At 31.7% G+C, this 19,786-nt stretch overlaps 1 protein-coding gene across 4 annotated transcripts in view; it reads right to left on the reverse strand.

The window, feature by feature from the left end:
* The window catches only part of LOC148619796 (Golgi-specific brefeldin A-resistance guanine nucleotide exchange factor 1-like), a 47,554-nt gene that overhangs the window by 13,539 nt on the left and 14,229 nt on the right, over window positions 1–19,786 (reverse strand). For 3 of the 4 annotated variants that reach the window (XM_088580076.1, XM_088580075.1, XM_088580073.1), the window contains exons 14-31: window positions 18,088–18,217; window positions 17,151–17,216; window positions 16,734–16,855; window positions 15,667–15,869; window positions 14,923–15,046; window positions 14,028–14,153; window positions 13,090–13,172; window positions 12,794–12,857; window positions 11,315–11,487; window positions 10,172–10,271; window positions 8,973–9,149; window positions 8,049–8,116; window positions 7,424–7,613; window positions 6,832–6,947; window positions 6,191–6,235; window positions 3,723–4,114; window positions 2,429–2,592; window positions 944–1,172 (exon numbers count right to left, since the gene is read on the reverse strand). In XM_088580076.1, coding sequence (XP_088436202.1) covers window positions 944–1,172; window positions 2,429–2,592; window positions 3,723–4,114; window positions 6,191–6,235; window positions 6,832–6,947; window positions 7,424–7,613; window positions 8,049–8,116; window positions 8,973–9,149; window positions 10,172–10,271; window positions 11,315–11,487; window positions 12,794–12,857; window positions 13,090–13,172; window positions 14,028–14,153; window positions 14,923–15,046; window positions 15,667–15,869; window positions 16,734–16,855; window positions 17,151–17,216; window positions 18,088–18,217 — 2,572 coding nt within the window. The remainder of the gene's footprint in view (window positions 1–943; window positions 1,173–2,428; window positions 2,593–3,722; window positions 4,115–6,190; window positions 6,236–6,831; window positions 6,948–7,423; window positions 7,614–8,048; window positions 8,117–8,972; window positions 9,150–10,171; window positions 10,272–11,314; window positions 11,488–12,793; window positions 12,858–13,089; window positions 13,173–14,027; window positions 14,154–14,922; window positions 15,047–15,666; window positions 15,870–16,733; window positions 16,856–17,150; window positions 17,217–18,087; window positions 18,218–19,786) is intronic. The other variant, XM_088580074.1, reaches the window with a different exon arrangement.

Raw genomic sequence — 19,786 nt, forward strand, 5'->3', positions numbered from 1 at the left:
TCATATAAATGAAGACAGTTGATAATTATTGTCTTACTTGAAATAAATTTCTTTGCATTCCTTTTGTTCTTGAACTTATATAATTCTTGGTACAGAGAAGATATCTTTTTCAAAAGAGTAGTAAAACAAAGATATGGAGAAAATCAGGTCGACGAGACAGCAACTATAATAGAGCAACACCCTAAAGAAATAAGAAGTAGGGTACACATTTTAAAGAAAACTCCTATTGCCGCATAAGTGAATAAATAAAGAGTGAAAATGTGGGGAAATCCTTGGACAAAATAATGCCAGGAACACAAAACGGACAACATACTAAGATCAAGTCGCATACCAAAAGAGAACTAATAGGTACACATGAGATATCAAATGCTTTGGTGGGTCTAACTTGATACTACCACAAAGGTCAAACCCTGGATAGTTGAGGCAAGAATGGACACACCATCTAAGCTTGATACAGCTCTGAATTTTGATTTCCATTAAATATTATACACAGGATAAGAATTTAACCAGAGTCAAACTGGCCAAATTTTAGCCTCTTGACTTGAACCATTTATGAATAAGACACCAACGAAAAACAATGCGAGCCTTCATTAACAGGTGGCACTTTGTGGTAAAATTTCACAGAGATCCATTGACTTTTAGTCAAATTATTGTCCAGATGTCATGAAATTGCTTGTTGGCCTCTAATTCCTAAACGGTTTAAGTGACAGCCCTAAAATCAATCCCACCCTTCTTTTTGTGGTATGGCACCTTGTGGCATTAATTCATAAAAATAGATACCCCTATACTCAAATAATTGTCCAGACACTAAATTGTCTATGGGTGCTGGACAATAACAATGACGACACCAGCATGATACCATAATCCACCGCATTGTATAATTGTGATTGTATAAAAATAAACAGCATGTTGTGTTGTCTATGTGTTAAAGACTAACACTTACCTCCATTTAAACTTGTTTCCACAAAAGCTCGTATTGCATGAACACAACTTTCAAAGTTTAGCGGTGTAATATGGGCAGCATCCCGTACGAGGAATGATAATGTCTCTGATGATTTCAGTAACGATTTACTGTCACAATAAAATAATTCCTCATTTAGTTCTATTGTGTACTGATTTGCTAAAGATGATTTCCTAGGAGGAGCATTCAGATCCTTTTCTTTGCTGTTAACCTTAAAACCAAATTTAAAAATAATGTGTAGAAAATGAAGATGAAAAAGACATTTTCAGTTCACTTTGAGCACAGTATTGCTGTTGGGGACACAATACTAATAAAGAGTCTTCTAAACTAGACCTTACAGGCCTGCTAAGGATTAAGTGAAAAAAAAATTAGAGAGTTACATACAATTTAAGAGGGACCACAGCTAATACTGAGTTAACTGTACCACAGAAACCACTGTAAATAGACAGAAATACAGTAGAATCTGTGTAAAATCCTCTACCTCCATTTTAAATCAGCAAAAATGATTAAAACTTAGACTGTGGTAAGATGGAGGAACAAATAATTATACAATTTACAGTCAATGATACCTAGAAACTGCTGTAGGCAAAGCCATTATAATTTTTTTTTGCCAAAGGTTGCCAAACAGATAAGTTCAAAAGATACGATTATTAAACCATTGTCTATTCTTTGAACCTTGTTTTGACAAAACAGATATTATGCCTCTAATAGCAACCCTTCTTAAAGACTAAGTCATTATTAAGTATTGCACTACATCAAATCTGACCTATTTAATACTGGACGTTCAGTTCACTGGAATTATAGTGATTGATAATTTCTAATGCTGGTAATTTTGTTGGTATTGTCAGTGTTTTATATGTTCTGAGCAAGCTTTCAGAAACTACATGTATGAGCATTCTTTATTTATCTATATGGTGTATGTTGAAGTATTCAATGGAGAGATTTTGATGTGAAATTTATGGCATGTTCTTTGTTTCAGTTCATTTTTAACCTTACATTAAAGGGGAATAGTTTAATACTGGTTTGACCGCGTCACAGAATTAATTCACCTATCCACAGTTAGGAGATGTTGGTCATTAATATGTCTTCGTGTTGTTATTTGACTTTTATTTGAAATTTCTTTTGAAGAAGTGCCATTGTTCTGTTACTGTGGATAATACTACTTTTGTTGTGTAGGCTTTTCAGAAATGTGTGTTTACCCTTACTGAAGACCTTGCGGTGATCTCCGTAAGTATTTACAATTTATATAAAGGTTATACAATGGTGCATGTGTTAAGTTTCACCATATCTTATCCTTTTTCTATTATTTCCAACCAGCCCCAAAAATGACAAAACCTGAATCAATGTTTGCTTACATACTCAAACTTGTCCAAATGGCATGATTAGCTAGAGAATTTATTTTGCTCTGTCATTTTCATTTTAGGAGGGGAAAGTGGGCAAGTCCTAATTCTAACACAGCAAACTTACAAGTAACCAGCTGCCATTTTCAGGCACAGGTCTGACCTCTAGTGGAGACGGACATCTATTTACTTTAGATTGTGCATCGTACAGTTCTCCATCAGATACATAGCCTCTGTCTGTATAACCTTCAGATGGACTAACACTGTTAACTTCACTGTCACTCTGGGCTCCTAAAATCAAAGTTATTGAGTTAGTATTGAATAGCATAAAAAAAAGTATGTGATATACACAGTACTGCAATCCATTATAACATAACATAATGTTGTATTTCACAGCCACTTCATGAACAGTATCTATCTGAACATGGAAAAGCAATCGTAGCTAAATACAAAATTTGAAATAATGATTTCAAATATTATTGCGATTATGTCATTTTGTCTGTAATACAATTCTATTTTTGTGACAATAAAAAAAACCCTAATTCCATTCAATTTTAGTTATATTGAGAAAAAACTCAATTCCTCCAAACAAAAAAATTGAAATTCATGTGATGACAACCATACCACATCTCTCAATTATACAAAAATCAGAATAATTACAGTAATCTACTTATTAGAAGCTGAGAAAATGTTATTGAACATTTTGGAAAGAATTACCAAAAAATAATCAGAGTTTCATCATTATATAACAATATGAACACCATTGACAACACAACAACAGAAGGATATAGCTAACACAGAATGAACTGTACCACAGAAACCACTATAAATATATAAAAATACAGTAGAATCTGTGTAAAATCCTCTACCTCCATTTTAAATCAGCAAAAATGATCAACATTTAGGCTGTGGTAAGAGGGGGGATTTACAGTACTAATTACTAAATCACAATTATTTTTTTCCCTAAAAGTTACAAGTACATGAATCTGAATAAACAATAAATTTGACAAAGAAAAGTAATATTTAGGGATATTTATAGCAGTGAGTTAATCTTGCAATTGAATGCTACATGTACATACTATTGTTGAAAAATGTTCACATCACGAACATGAGTTTTTCAGATTCATGTCATCGAACACTATTGTCATTTATGAGGTCCTAATATATGATGCATCATAGCCTGAAGCCTAGGGTTATTTCTTCAAAAATGAAAAAGTGAACAGCAAATAACACATCATGCATTAAATCTGCTTCAATTATATATGTTTTAACAGTTTAATAGTACATTTTGAATCTCCATAAACTGACCATTTGTTTAAACAAAACGAAGCATATAGTCCTTACAGGGGTTTGGTGAACACAATTTTACTCCAAAGGCATATAAAATGTAAAGATATAAAATTTAAATTATTCTAATTTACCTGCATCAGTTAAGGCTTCTGGCATCTCAACACCTGAGCACACCTGTAAAAGAGGGGGAGGGTCTGCCCCTGCCCCCACAACCTCTAGGAGTGTGAACAGTGTGTACCAGTCCTGTCCTGTGTGAATATTAGCAGCATTAGTCCGCAACAAGTCATGTAATCCATATGCTATGTGTCTAGATATACTATGCACGACAGAAGGTTTAATCATTAACAAAATCCGTAATGAGGTCAAGACAGTTGGTGCTACTTCGTCTCTTCGTAACAATCGAATAGCCAGTCTTAATATTCCAACCACTGCACGTTCTACTAAGAATGTATGTTCACTTGAATTTGCCACTAAGTTGTAGATGTGGTCTCTTACATTTTCCCACACTAAATTGACTCTGTCCCTGCGATAAAAAAGAAATTAACTTGACAAATTTTACTTAATATGAATTACATGTTATCATATATTATTTGTAGGTCATTTAAAACAGTTTTTTCCTATTCTATAAATATCAAACACAAAAATAAATAAGAACTAACAATTTAAGTAGCACTCCAGCTAAGAATCATGCAAAATGTAATTCATGGGTGAAAAGCCTACATATTTTTATTTTTGATATTTTGTTTGAAATGTCATAGTAAACAGAAATTAACATTCGGTTTTTCATATATCCCATGTTCTTAGGAGATAAAAATTATATAGAATGCATTGTTGATTTAAAAATTAAGGGAGATAACTACGTAAATGACATTCAAATAAAACAGAATCTATTGGATTTTCAATATTGATTATCTCCTAAGAACAGACGGATGAATAATTACACATTTCATAATATATACCCATAAAACAACTTAATTTCAAAAATAAAAACATGAAGCCTTTTTTGGGGTGTATCATACTTTTCAGATTTTGCATGATTCTTACAACGACAGCTACTTAAGAAAAAAGAAAGTGTGTAAAGTAAAATTAAAGAAATATATCATATGGATCATCAAATTTATAGTAAAAGGAATCTAACACAACTTGTCACCATATTGACTAAAACACAAACTCTAACTTGGGATGGATACACAAAAACAATCAATCCCATGATATGCAAATATTAGATTAAACATGCAGGTTTACATGCACGATGTATATTACATGAACTTACAGAGAACTTGCCTACAAGAGGCAGAGCTATTTATATTCAAATAACAACTTTGTTGTTGATTATTGATATAGGTGAAATCTTGAATAACAGGAAATGCCAGTACACCCACTCTGCACCTGTGTCTACAGTTTAAACGATGACTTCCAAATTATGAACGTCATTTTCAACAGAATGAGTAATTCATGTTTTAGACTCCCTATATATTAAGGTCCTCCCAGACCATCCCTCCCTTTTAACCTGGAAGCCCGGTAATATTTTCGTTCCACAAGTTTCTCTCAAATATAACCCCGGGTCACCAGTGATGTCTTCTGCCTTTTGATTGGCTGAGCGAATATTATATTATTTCATTTACTTTTATACATTCTAATATTCAAATTAAAAGAAAGATAGGTTTAAATATATTTTTTTCATATTACTTATATCATCTTTTGATATAAATGCACAATTATCAATTGTTTTACTTTATTTCATAAGTGGCAATTTAACTCATATATTGTGTATATCCATTGCTGGTGACCTGAGTCTATATTTTTAGCGATCCTAGGGTTGCTTATGATATTGACCAGGGAACCAGATTACCATCCCTGTTATCATTAACATGGTTACTAGTGGGTATTGATTCTTATCCTTTTCTAAGAAATTCGAGCTGTTTCATCATAAAAGAAGATAATTTTATTTGAACTATAAACTCTTTTTCTACAGCATGTATATTGCCATATTAGTACAGACTAAAAAATGTCAGTAAGAAGAAAGAACTGAAAAGCAGGGACTAAACATAACATATGTTATTTCCAGAAAAAAAATGGGTTGGCTTAAATATGTGGAAATAGGACTATTGCTTGATATGAAATACATTGAAAGTGCTGTAAATGTACTAATTTGAAGGTTGCAAATTTTTGCAGATACTGTCAAGAGAATGTATCTTTGTGGTTTCAAAAAATAGCATTATATAGTATTAAAAATTAATTCCACATGTACTATGTTCATGATATTCTGTTAAGAGCAAAAATTGATACATTTACAGTACCTAATTCATGAAAATCTGTTTTTTCTAGTTTGTCAAAGATGGTAGTAAGCTGACTGACTGGGTTAAAAATTGATACCCACAAAAAATATTTCTTCCACCTTATAAAATTTCATGTAAATAAATGTGACAATGAGTTCAATGATATTTCTTTTTTAAACTATGTTCGTAAACTACCACTTTTTTTTCAGGAATAGCCCTTTACCTAGAAAATTTAAGCAACATAACTAAGGTGTACTGATCAGTTAGACCCTAAACTCATTAGTTGAACATAAAGCCAATAATGGAGAATCTAAACATACGTTATAACCTGTCCTATCAAATGTTCATCACTTTTAACTAATTCACTACAAATCATAAAAACAAAATATAATGACAAAATTTTCTACACACTAACAGGCTTTAATTAACTAAACAAAACAATAGTGTTTGGTTTAAAGACAAACAACGTTAAATATTTAGACATGAAAAATGAAATTGTTCATTGTAGCCTTAACTTCTTGATGAACTGAACGCCTAGCAAAAAACAATGTAATTTTATTTTTGAAGTGTACTATAACATGTACAGAAGAAAAAAAGCCTTGTCAGTATTTTATGATTCACACATCACCAAACTAAAATTAGACAAGAAATACTTTGAGCAAGCTCTCAAAGAGAATACCCCAACTTTAAATGGACTATAAATGTAAAGAGTAAAACCTCTCAGTTCGATTATCTCCCTATGAAGTTCTCAGTTAATATTTTTTTCAAACACATATAGACATAATACTGAATCATCTTATAAAATTTCATCAAAATCCATTGAGCAGTTTATGAGGAGCTCTGCTCACAAGAAATGTGAATGGGCAGACAGACTAACAGGGTGATTCCTATGTACCCCTAAAACTTTGTTTGCACAGGGTATAAAAATGTAAATGAGAAAAATCATAGTCTGGTTACATACCTGTTCTGCAGAACAACCTTGATAAGGAACTCCAAAAAGAAGACAGCAGCATCTTCATCAAAGGCAGTCTCTGTAGATAAATGAGCCTCAGGTCCTTGGGAGGCTACTACTAAAGCCTATTATAATGCATAAACAAAATCAAGGTCACAAGTTCTAGGTCAAACATTTGTTATTGAATTCTGCATTGATATAAGATGTTCTAACTTGGACATTAATCTAATATGAATGGATGAATTCAGAATAGATTAATGTTGAACTCCCAATGGGAGGTATTTTAAGCATTTTAAGGACATTTATAATTCAAAGTCATACTGCATTCTATAAATAGGACAACCTGTCTTTGATCTTACATAAGATCTTGTGGAAGCAGAAGTCTACAGAAATGGATACCACCCAATGCTAAAGGAAATACCTGCTTTTAATCAGACATATTAAAAATTGTCTTGGGTCTATGGTTATTGAACTATGCTAACCAATGTATGAATTTAAATGAACAAGTAAGTGAAGTAGATAGATCAAGCATTTTTAAAAAGTAATTTCTGAATAGATCCTGAAAATTTAGAAGTTTTCACAAATAATTCTTGTGAGATACCTTTATAAGTTCCTGTAATGAAACCTCTCTAAGGAATCGACTATCAGTTATTAGGTTTTCTAGATTACAGTCTTCTATACAATCCTGAGCAGATCTCATGGCTTCTTGTTCTTCAGGTGTAGGACCTTTGGTAGTGGTGTTGTCAGAGGTGAAGTAAAAGTTAAACAAGCCCATCAAACTGCTCTCTGACCTGAAGAATTAATTGATCAATATCCATACCTGATTTTACAAAGTCAACTATGTCAAAATTTGAAAATCCAAAATAAATATACAATAAATAAGGAACCACAAAACTGGATGTGTAAAAGCAGAATTCCACATTAAAGTGTAATGAAATCAGGTCTGTGAATCATTTCATGGTAAAATTTGAACTTTTAAGAATTCCTCTTATAAACAATGTAAATAAATATTTAAAAAGTCAACAACAATTAACATACACAAAGGTTGGATCTAAAGCTTTTTATACATTCACATGCATTTTTGTATTATGAGTACAGAAATCCTTTTCAAAACTGAAAATTAATACCTTCAAATATGATTGTTTGACAGAATACATCAGAAATAGAATCTACAAAATAGTTAGAGAAATTGCTTTGTATGACATCTATAACCAAACTTGACCTACTTTTGAGCAGTTGTATTGTCCTCCTTTATTATTGATATCTTTCCTAACTCCTCTATAAAGTCCTCAGCCTGTGAAAGATATAAAGGTGATATATAAAAATTATACTCAATCCTTTATCTAAATATGATTTAGGAAAACTTAGGAAATCGGGAATGGGTTAAACAGTAACCTTACCTAGCAGTGAAAAAAAAAAAAACAGTTAAGGATTCGAGCATATTAAAGTTAACACTGGAAGGGAATAGGTTCAAGTGACATATTTTGGCTTATGTAGTAAAGAAGTGATACTTTGAGGCACAGTGTGTGTCAGTGGAGGTCTAATATAAATTCCCACCTGTCAAAACATCCCCCATAATGAGTTCTAATAGCTCTTTCCCTCTTATGAAAAACCAAAATTATATTATTATAAAAAATAATCAATACCCTGATTTAACAAGGTTTAGAAGTTTTAAATCATATTTGTGTTTGAGTTTATATCAATGTGAAAACAACACAGTCATTTTATTCACATAAAAAATAATCATAAAAATATCTGAAATTTATCTCATTTTCATATTTATTAAGTTGCATTATGCTTGAAAAATATTGAAATTAATTTTCTTGATTAACATGCAAAACTGACCGCTTAAAAGGAATTATACTTCATCTAAAGGACTTCACAGAATAGATATTGTCAAATTAATTAGGTCGACTGTGACACTGATATTTCTCTCAATCCCAAAATAATACACAATACAGTGTTACTTGTATAAACTTAACCCTGAATAAACTGAAAACCTGTCCAAACAGATTCCCTGTGATATCCCTTCATATTAATTTCAATACATTTTGCATCTCTATAAACTAAACACCCTCCTTAAACAAACTAAGTGTAGAATCCCAAAGGAGTATAGACAGGTTTTATTGTATTTCCCTTGTTGAGATTACCTCTATCAAAGGTTTAGGCAGCAGTTTTGCCCTGAATAACTGCATCATACAGTCCAGAATATTCTTCCATCCTTCTCTCAGTATATCACCATGTCTGTGTGTTAGGGAGAACACATTCTGTGCTGCTAACTTTGCCTTCATATTACTGCCAAAGGAGATTGATATACTCTCTGGATTCTGAAAAGATTAGCATTTTATTCATTATGAAACCAATTTTATGAACCCAGTATTCTCCATGTGACTAAAAATATAACATATTTATCATTTAAATATGCTTTTTTCATTTGTATACTGCATTACTAAAAATTAGTAAAAAAAGTAACAACTGAATAAGGTTCTCCTTCAATAAAAAGAGTGAATTTTTAATTGAGGTGAGAATTTGAGACTAAAAGACTAAAAACTATTTACATGCATATGTATATTCCCGGGATCAAGGTTAACTTTTTGAGGCCAGTAGCCACCTGGGCTACTAAACTATAAAATCAATAAGTCCAGAAAAAAAGTTGGTAGCACAGACTTTTTCAGACAAAATGTTTGTATGTAAAAATACTTGTTTGAGGGTATGAACCATTTGTTCATTGTTGAAGACCCTCATGCAACATCAAGATGCAAAACAAGAATAAAAGCCCTGTTCATTGATAATTTTTTTTCACTGTATCGTGTGATTTGTTGTCACACACAAATTCACTCATTCACTCCATAGCCCTCCTATTCATATGCATCATGGAAAACCCTAAAATGTGCAGTTGAAGTTAAAAATGTGCTTTGGATAATATATCTCATTAAATGAATTAAAATTACACAACCAATTCATATAACTTCAAAACATTAATACCTGAAACAGTAGACTGTTTGAATATTCTAGAGATTTTGTTCTGATACTGGATACGGAAATTAGTAAGCAATGGTAAATAAAAAACTGACATTGGTTATGAATGATTTCCGTATTATTAGAACTGGTTACCGATAAAATTTAACTAGTGATGCTACGTTTCTGATCGAATGGTAACCAGTTAAATCTCTGACCGCAACTTTTGTTGACAAGAATTTTTTTTTGCAATTCGCCAGCTGGGCTACTAAAATAGAAAAAATGGTCACCCAGGCACATTTCTGGCCACCACTAACGAGTGGGTGAACATTAATCTTTTCCCCTGTATTCAAAAGCTGATACAGACTTGAATCATAACAAAATATTTTACCTCATGAGCACTTAGTAGGGTGGTAAATTTACACAGAGAAATGACTAGATTGTCAAACACATCACTCATCTCATAATGGGCTGCTATCATGGCACATTTTCTGTATAAGAAAATATAATAGATTAGTTTGTGAGTATATGACATTTTTTTACGTTCCTTGTTAGTATTTAAACAAGTTCTTTAATAAGATTTTTTAACACATCTTGAACATGTTAAGTTAGACATTACCTTTTTTCACACAATTCCTTGGGGCTTTGTCTATTCAGGTCCTCAACAAACCTTCAGGGCAACAGGGTCAAATGGAATTATTTTGTAACTGTTATTCATAGGTATTTTTAAATTTTAATCAAAATGACATAATGAGTATTTACAGGGTTCATGCACATTTTTTACCACAAAATTCAAGGACTTTTTAAGGACTTTTAAGGACAATTTTTAAGATTTTCAAGGACCGATTCCCCCATCGATGAAATATCGAACTCTTTTTTGCCAACTTTGAATTTAGCTTTATTGCTTGAGACCGCCCTTTCAAGCCAGTCACCGTATGCATGCATTTCATGCCATCTATTTGAGATATGATGAAAACTTCTTCCCCAAAGTTTGAACTACATTTTTCTCAGACCAGCAAAAATAAATAATCAACATCGTCAATTTATTTTATTAATAAAGCACATGATTGGATTGCTTTTGTTTACAAACTTCTTATTCAAACCATGAATTATTCCTTGAGCACGACCACATAACCAAAACCTTTATCAAAAAAATAAAAATAAATTACTATGTGCCAGTTTCATCGAAATGGTACTATTTTTAGAATAGGGAAAATACGTGGAATGCCGATATCATAATCTTTGTACGTAATCAAAACGTCTGATGTCCAATTTTCATATTTTATACACTTTTGTATTGGTTTGAAAGGAAATTAGATTCTCAAAGAGTTTTAAGGACATCTTTTGAAATTAAGTACTTTCAAGTCCCTAATTTTCTTAAAATTAAAAAAATATATAATTTCATAATAATTGTCACATAACAAAATACAAGAAAATCAATACAAGGTTTGCTGGATTTTTATGTATATTTCAGATTTTAAAATGTTGCCAGATGTTTCTGAATACTTATACCTTGAGGTATTGTAATACATACCTAAATCCAGTTATAGCTTTCTGTATTATTGCTTCTTCATTGCTCTTGTCAAATACAAATGACAAAGCAGCAACTGTTGACCCCCAGGTCAAGGAGAAAAGTTCATGGTCAAAGGAACCTGGAGGGGCATGGATGAAATGACCATCTTTGGTCCCTCCTCTTCTTAACAAAACCTGGAAAAGATTTTGATTATCATCAATACTTAAGGGATGGAAAAAAATTGAAAAAAAATCATTAGGAGAGAAAGTTGGTTGAAAGTTCAAGTTTCTACTTGTAAGATATATTTCATGCATTTCAGGACAAAAAAGTTGAATTCCACCTGCTTTGTATAAGGCTGCTAGACAAAGTCAGATTTATATATGATATATCACAGAAGGAAAGCCTGCAAGAACATCTGTCGTCATTTCATTCTTCTGACTTCAAAATATTTTCAGTGTGTGAATGTTCTTGTATACTTTGCAAATACCAGTATCTTTTTTCGTGATTTGTTTTCCTCCCATAAATGACAGAATGTAGTAGAATACTACATACAGTCAAACCTGTATTAAGCAGTCACCTCTGGGGAATACTCAAAGTGACCTATATAGAGAGGTGACCATTGGAATAAGGTTACAAATTGTAATGTAATGTAGAAAGACTTTAATGTCAGCATATAATCCCATTCCATTAGATTGTACTACCTCTGATTGTCATAATATTACATGTATTTATCTTTCATTTTCAGAAGTAGATTCATGTATTTAAAAATATCTTCATTCAAAATATCATTCAGATAAAAATATATGACAATAAAAAACAAAGTATTTCCTCATTTCCCGTTTTATGTTGTTTTTACCATCTATGTTATTTTTAATGTCCTCTATAATTTCTGCTTTTCTTTTGGCAATTTTAGTAATTTGTTTTTCCAACATTAATTTCCTTTACAACAGCACGGGCACCTTTTCCACTATTTAGTTTTTTAATTGCCTCATTTCTTTCCATTTTCCGTTTCTGAGACTTTTCTTCACACCTCAAACTTTCATAACTAAACTGAAGACTGAAGTTTTTACAACCAGTGAGCAAATTTCACATCTTCACTATCGAATCTTTAATTTTGTTTTCATTGCAATACTGATTTAATCCCTTCAGCAACTTAATTATCTATATTTACATGTTCTAAATACAATTAAATCAGGTGACACGTTACTGTTATCTGGTCAAGTGATAAACCGAAAGTTTACAAAATGGCCGGTATAAGAAGTCAGAAAGACGATTTTGACCAGAAAATAGGTGACCGTTGGCTGTGTTAGGGAGGTGACCGCTGATATGAGTTAAAATAGAGGAAACAGCTGGGCGGGTATTGAAATGACAGTTAAGTGAAGGTGACCACTGATTTGAGGTGACCAGCAGAGCAGCTTTGACTGTATCTAATTCACTAAATAAATACCTAATATTAGTCATGTATGAAACCTTGATGTGTTAAACAAAATATTAGAATACCTTCCAAAGATAATTTTCTCTGACCAAACCAGTATGTTCAGATGGCATCACTATCTCCTCATTTCTATAACAAATACAGACAGCATTAAGTAAAATGTCATCTGTAACACCAAAATTGATTTCTTTTGAACAACATGAAAACTAATTCCTATAATGTGTTAAAAGTTTAAATTATTTTTAATAATATCAATAAACTCTAAGTTACCAACAATTATCAACTTATATATCAAAACCAGCAAACAGGAGAACATTGAATATTAGCATAATGCATACACATTGTACAATTAGTGCAATACCTTATGGCATTGTAAATCTCTTCCAACATATCCTGGTCAAAGTCTTCGCCTCCATTACATTTAGTCAAATTCTTTTTGAATTCCTGAAAACACAGAAATAAATTCTGTATCTGTATGAGTACTTCAGATTCCCTACTGGGCTACTAAGTGACAGAGAATGGTCTGCGCAGTTTAGTCGCGCTAACTGAGGAGTGATGTTCTAAACTCCTCAGGTTATTGATGCACACTATTGAGTCCTCTAGGTGGTTCCACTATATGGCGGTGCATACAAACAATGAATTGTTGAATTGTCTGGTTTTGTTTAGTAGTACAATCATGTGTTGTTTCGGATTTGATTCTTGATAATGTTGGTTGACATGACATCTGTGTACTTTGTTTTTCTGATTTGCCTTGTGGGTTTTTGAAATTTAATTAGTTGCTCAGGTAGGAGTGCTGGTATCAGGCATTATTGCAATTTTTGTCATTTTCATTTTTGAGAAGCTACATTTACTTCATACCTAAACAATTTCCTGACAGGGCAAAGTATAAGTTAGTTCAATGACAACACTATTACACCATTTAAGGACAAAACTATCAAAGGGAGACAATGTCAGAGTTATCTTTCATTATCATATTCTTACATGTAGTTAAATATTGAGATTTAAATGTGAAAAAAAATAACTTCAAAATGAAAATATAAAATTGAGTCTTAGAATACTGGCAGGAGTCATGGGTATATTACTAACAGCAAGAGTCATCCGTATATTACAGCAGAATTAAAAGGGTTTCTTACTTTCAGCAGGAGTCAGGGATATATTAATTACAGCAGGAGTCATGGGTATATTACTTACAGCAGGAGTCATAAGTATATTATTTACAACAGGAGTCATGGGTGTATTACTTACAGCAGGAGTCATAAGTATATTATTTACAACAGGAGTCATGGGTGTATTACTTACGGCAGGAGTCATGGGTATATTTTGTTTCTTGGCATTATGGTTGTGTTGATCTACATTCAACATGATAATGGCATATGTCAGAGTAAACGCTGCATCATAATTATGGAATGGTTCTCCATTACTTTTCTACAATGGTAAAACATAAACATGATACTATAAATATGCAAAATTTCATTTTTAAGATGAAAACATGTTGTCAAATTGATGGACAACATTTAGACATGTGGGATCTGAACTGCCTTCTATTTAAAGAAAAGAAACAGCAAGTATGTACACATGTCACCTCATTTAGACACAACATAGTGACTCTGCAACAACTAGTGGTCATTGTATCTCAAATAGAATGTTTGGAATACTGAAGAAGCATTATTGTTTGTGGGTTACCAATTTTCAGAGTTTACATGGTTTGGACAAACCACCAATTTAAGCTTCTATGCGATGAAATGAAAAGTTTCTGTTATGCGTAACACCTTACAAGTTCTTATCAAATCAATCAATGCAAAATTCTTTGATTTAACAAAATTACAACACAAGACAATAAAATGGTTACCATGAATAACTTCCCAGTAATTCAGTCAGATGACCAAACTTACATTATAATAGATACAACTTCCTTTGTAACATAGAATTTAATTGTACTGTAAATTTCAGGGCATCAAAAAGCTGCCAATTCCACAAATAATTTTTTTACACATAAGCAAATTTATTTTTAGATTTTTTAGATGCTATTTTCATAGACATATCTGACAGTGATATTAGAGTGGAGATAACAGTATTGTATTTGAAGATATAGAGCCATTAATCTTTGATTTTACAGGCCGTCAGCAGAGTTATCTCCTGATTAATGTACCTAAAAACATCTTTAAAATGGTTGTCATAACTCTTGCATACTTACAGACCAGTGTTCAGAGAAATGTTCTATCAGATATGAAATGACTGGAGCTTCACCCGGGAGTCGGAATGTCTCCAAGTACAACCTTAATGCCTCATCTACTCTTAATTCTTCAAAATGGAATGACCTAAAAAAGGATTGTATGTATGTTAATTGCAATGCACGTTATGTATGTTTGTTAAATCGACATAACGTAGATGTGCATGTCTACAGTGAGCAATTCAATAGTATGATGATGTTAAGAAACTATCTCTTCTGTTTTGGTGAAAATTTCAAACTGTAATTAATACTGATGTGATTGATACACAGTATTGTTACTTTGTATTTAACATGAAACTACACCCACTCATACAAGTCCCTGAAAAATGGAGAGCGACCAAATGTATGTTCCATATATATAAAGCCAGAAACCACATTTGAGATCATATCTATTCATTGGTAACAAGAAAATTGCAATGAAATTCAGGTTCGCCTACTGACAAGGTTATTCCAACATACCATCCACTCACTGAGTCTCAAGGATTCAAATTAGCTTGAAGAGTGATAGGTTTATTACTTTTTCAAATTTTAAATCAAAGGTTCACTTGAGGAAAGTAAAAGGTCCTCAAAAAGATATTAATGTATAAGATTTAAGGTCCAGGACTTAAGTATAAAGAAATTCAAAGGTCCTTTTAATTAGAACCCCTGTGAGTTTAGATATAAAGAATATCCTATTAATTTCAAAATATGCAGTAATAAATGACTCACTTGACAAATGCTTTGAGAACTTCACCATTGGTCTTCCTGCTGACATACTCTCCAATCTGTGCCTTATCTAACCTTGGATTCTCTTTCAAGAATAGAATGACCTCCTCAGGATCTAATGGTGTCTTCAGATATCCTTGTTCTTGTAGATACTGAATACCTTTGGAGGGTTTAACATTGAACTGTTTGGTACCTTCATAGTAAATCTGTTAAAAATAAATATCAAAATATTTTCACTAGAAACTAAACACATTTTTCAACTTTTTTTGTTCATGAGAACTTTGATTTTTTTTGTCCATGATGACTTTCAATTTTAATCTACAACATGACAAACGGACGGACAAGGTGATTCCAATATACCACCCCACTCTTGAGTGGGGGTGTAATAATAAATAACTCATACAAATATAACCAAGAGAAAACGGACAGCCGGACCCCGTTGGATGTTTTTAGTGGAAACAGAATTTTATTGAACTTTAAGTGCTGGACATTGTTTATTTTATCGTTTTAAGATTTTTTTTTGTATCTATAGTATCTATATTAATTGATTGACATTTATTTATTTGTAATTGCCTTTGGTCGCCTAATTGTTCTTTAATACCCTGTTAATCTTTATGTTAGTCATTGAGCTGAAAAACCGCCCCAAGCAAATTTGTCAATATAGCAATTATCGCTAAATGATGTAACACCTAAAAAATTCGGAATGTTGTGTAAGTGTTTTATGATCCTCTGTAAAAATATAGAATAGGTTTTTGTCTAGTTGAATCGAGGAGTCTGTCCCTGACTTCTAAACTGTACACATGTATTTTCACCAGATTTAAATAAAGTTGTATATAGTGAACTGGCACTTTGCAATTATTGCATTTCATGCCGTAAACCGTCAATTATAGACCATATGAATAAAGACTGTGTAATCCGCCAATTTAAAGGGTTATACATATCCTATGAGTAAACTAGACTCCAAACTGAAGGAATACAGATCATCCACCCAAGTAGAGTGTATATAACACAAACTTTGTGGTGTTTAAAAAGAAAATGTTATCAAAAATATACTGTAGGAATCTTCAAACCTTTTTCTTGTGTTTTATGGCTGATATTTCTTGCTGAGTTGGAACTTTGTCTGAGACTTTCATTCTGTTTTGTCTAACACTTTGTCCTTTCTTCAGTGAGGAATCCTTGGATATTCTTACATCTACAAAATAACAAGGATAAAATGATTGACATACATAAAAATAAATCAGGTTTGATATGGTACAAACATTTTCTAGGAAATGCATGGAAAATGAATGTGTTCAAATATGTTATACAGGATTCTGGAGTATTTAGTGTTGGGTTAAAGTTTCAGCTCTAAACTATTTTCTGATCCTAATCTAAATATAAGAAGTGAATGAGTTCATAGGTTAAAAGGGTCTCTGAGTACTTTTATTAGAGAAGTTCCACAAAAAAATATATGTATAATTTGACTTAGATCATTATTATACACTCACCCTGTTTCTGAACAGTTATGACATCAGTGCTTAGTTCTGGTTCAGGACTTTGACTCTCTTTAGTGACTAAAATTGTAAAAAAAAATTATTTATTTACATAAAAAATAATGTGTCAACACTGAATACAAAACAAAAATAGTGAGAGTAGAAGTGAAACAATATGTTGTTCTATTTATGTGATATGCATATAAGTAGCACTCCAGCTAAGGATCATGCAAAATGTGATTCATGGGTAAAAAGCCTACATATTTTTATTTTTGATATTTTGTTTGAAATGTCATAGTAAACAGAAATTAACATCAGGTTTTTCATATAATCTGTGCTCTTAGGAGATAAAAATTTTATGAAATGCACTGTAGAATTCAAAATTAAGGCAGATAACTCTGTAAATGACACTGAAATAAAATAGAATTTACTGGATTTTATATGTTCATTATCTCCTAAAAGCAGGCAGATTTGAATGAATAATTACACATTTCATAGTATAGACCAATAAAACAACTTAATTACAAAAATAAAAATAAGTAGCCTTTTTAGGGGTGTATCACATTTTTCAGATTTTGCATGATTCTTACAAAGACAGCTATATAAGTTTCAACTGTAAGTACTTTAACATAGGAGTCATATCTAGTTTGGATTTCATTTCGCAAATCTAAAAAAAAAGTTATCTAACAATTGACTTTTTCTTTTCATTAAGTTTTCTATTGTATCTTTTTTAGAGGAAATCAATGAACAGACAGTCAAAATTTTCAGTTACACTCATGAAACATAAAAACAGGCTCTCACATTACAATATGTTGATTACAGTATAACTTCAATCATAACCAACCACTTGTAAAAATTAAGAATTTCTTAATCATTAGCAATAGATGAGTAAATGTTTGGCATAAAAATGAGAAAAAAAAACACACCATTAGAACACTCTACATGAATCTACCTGAACTATCAATTTTCTGTTTAGCCAATATCCTATTATAACAGTGTGGCTCTATACAATCTATAACAGTCAACAATGCATCTAGTGACAGCAAGTGTGTGGAGAATAGACCCTGAACTGGAAAGGCATTCTGAAAATATGAGGTTTGTTATTAACATGAGCTGAGCCCTAAAAGTCATGTTAGTAAAAGTTATAAAACACAACTTTATCAATCTTCGGTCTTGGACAAAATCTGTTTTCAGTTATGAGCCTTTTAAAGTTAACTTATAAAGTACTCCATAAAAATTCATAAATTATCACTAGCATGAATACATTTTTACCTCCATCTGTGCGAGACCCAATAGACTAGTCAAGGATGTTAAAAAATCTTTTTTACCTGCTTGTTTGAATACCAAGCTAATTGCGTTTAGCATGGAATCAAACTTATGTCAGTTCAGATTCTGCAATTTTAATATTTTTACCCTGTATTAGTCAAGATTCTGTGGTCATGGGTGGTCTCTGAACTTTGCAATATGCATAGGCATTCATATGACCTTATCAATTAGAATTTTAATTTTTTATATATATCTATTAGGTATTATTTCTATAAATTAGGTTTGAATTCATATTCTTGATTAAAGTATCTCCATCTAATCAGTGAATTACATCTGTACTGATCCTTGTTATTAATCAATAATAGAGTTCAATCAATCAATGATTCAATCTTTGATATTAATCAGAATGAAGAACATCTTTTATAATTACTCCAATCTAAACCACTACACACAAGCTCTGAAAATCTTTGAGTAACTTGAAACAAATATATAAAGTCCTCATTTTATCTGTTATCTAATACCCTAACCAAACTACCCATACTGAAGTTATAATGGATTATTTCAGCATTGTTTCTTTTGCACAAGAACTAAAGTCACTTCTAGCAGCCCATGAAATTGCAGTCTGCCAGCTCAAGATGTTAGGTAATGACTTTAGTGAAGCAAGGAACTAGAACATTCTGTCTATTTTTATTGACCCTTTATGAACACTGTCTATTCTAAAAAGAAAAGTAGGCCTACAAAATGTGGAATTAGACAAGTTCAACTGTAAAATTGTAGAACTTGGCAAGTTATACAAAGAACCTTATATGCAACAATTAAAATAAATGATTCTTTCTTATGCATTTAAATAGAAAATACATTTATGTATGAAATTCAATTTTACAAAATGAAAACCACAATAAATGTCAAATGTTGAGGGAGAACAAGCACATGAAGTTATTGTAGGTTTTAAGTCATTTTTTTCCAATTAAAAGTTTTTCAACAAATCACTAGTACTTGACCAAAAGTAAGAAAACTAAGAATATCAAAAATCAATGAAATGAGTAAATAATTAGACTATTACCTTATCAGTATTTAAAAAAAAAAATTCAAAATATGGTTTAGAAATTCTTTCATATCAATTCTAATAAGTTGCATGTAGTTTAAACAACTTTGCAATTTGGTATTTTCAGAATGTAAACTTGAGCATCTTGACCAACAATTATTTGCAACAGAATTATTTGGAAACCACAGATACAGAGCACAGCTACAGATAAGAAAATCCATAACAGAAGGAATAGCTATGATGTATAACCACTTTAAAGATTGGAAATTGTACCAAGTCAAAAAACTTTCCACCCATATCACAGCAGCATCAGACAGACATGCAAATCAAAATGTTATAC

The sequence above is a fragment of the Perna viridis genome, chromosome 4 (genome assembly GCF_037379345.1).
Source record: "Perna viridis isolate PV_CMFRI_1.1 ecotype Kerala chromosome 4, ASM3737934v1, whole genome shotgun sequence".
Lineage (NCBI taxonomy): Eukaryota > Metazoa > Mollusca > Bivalvia > Mytilida > Mytilidae > Perna > Perna viridis.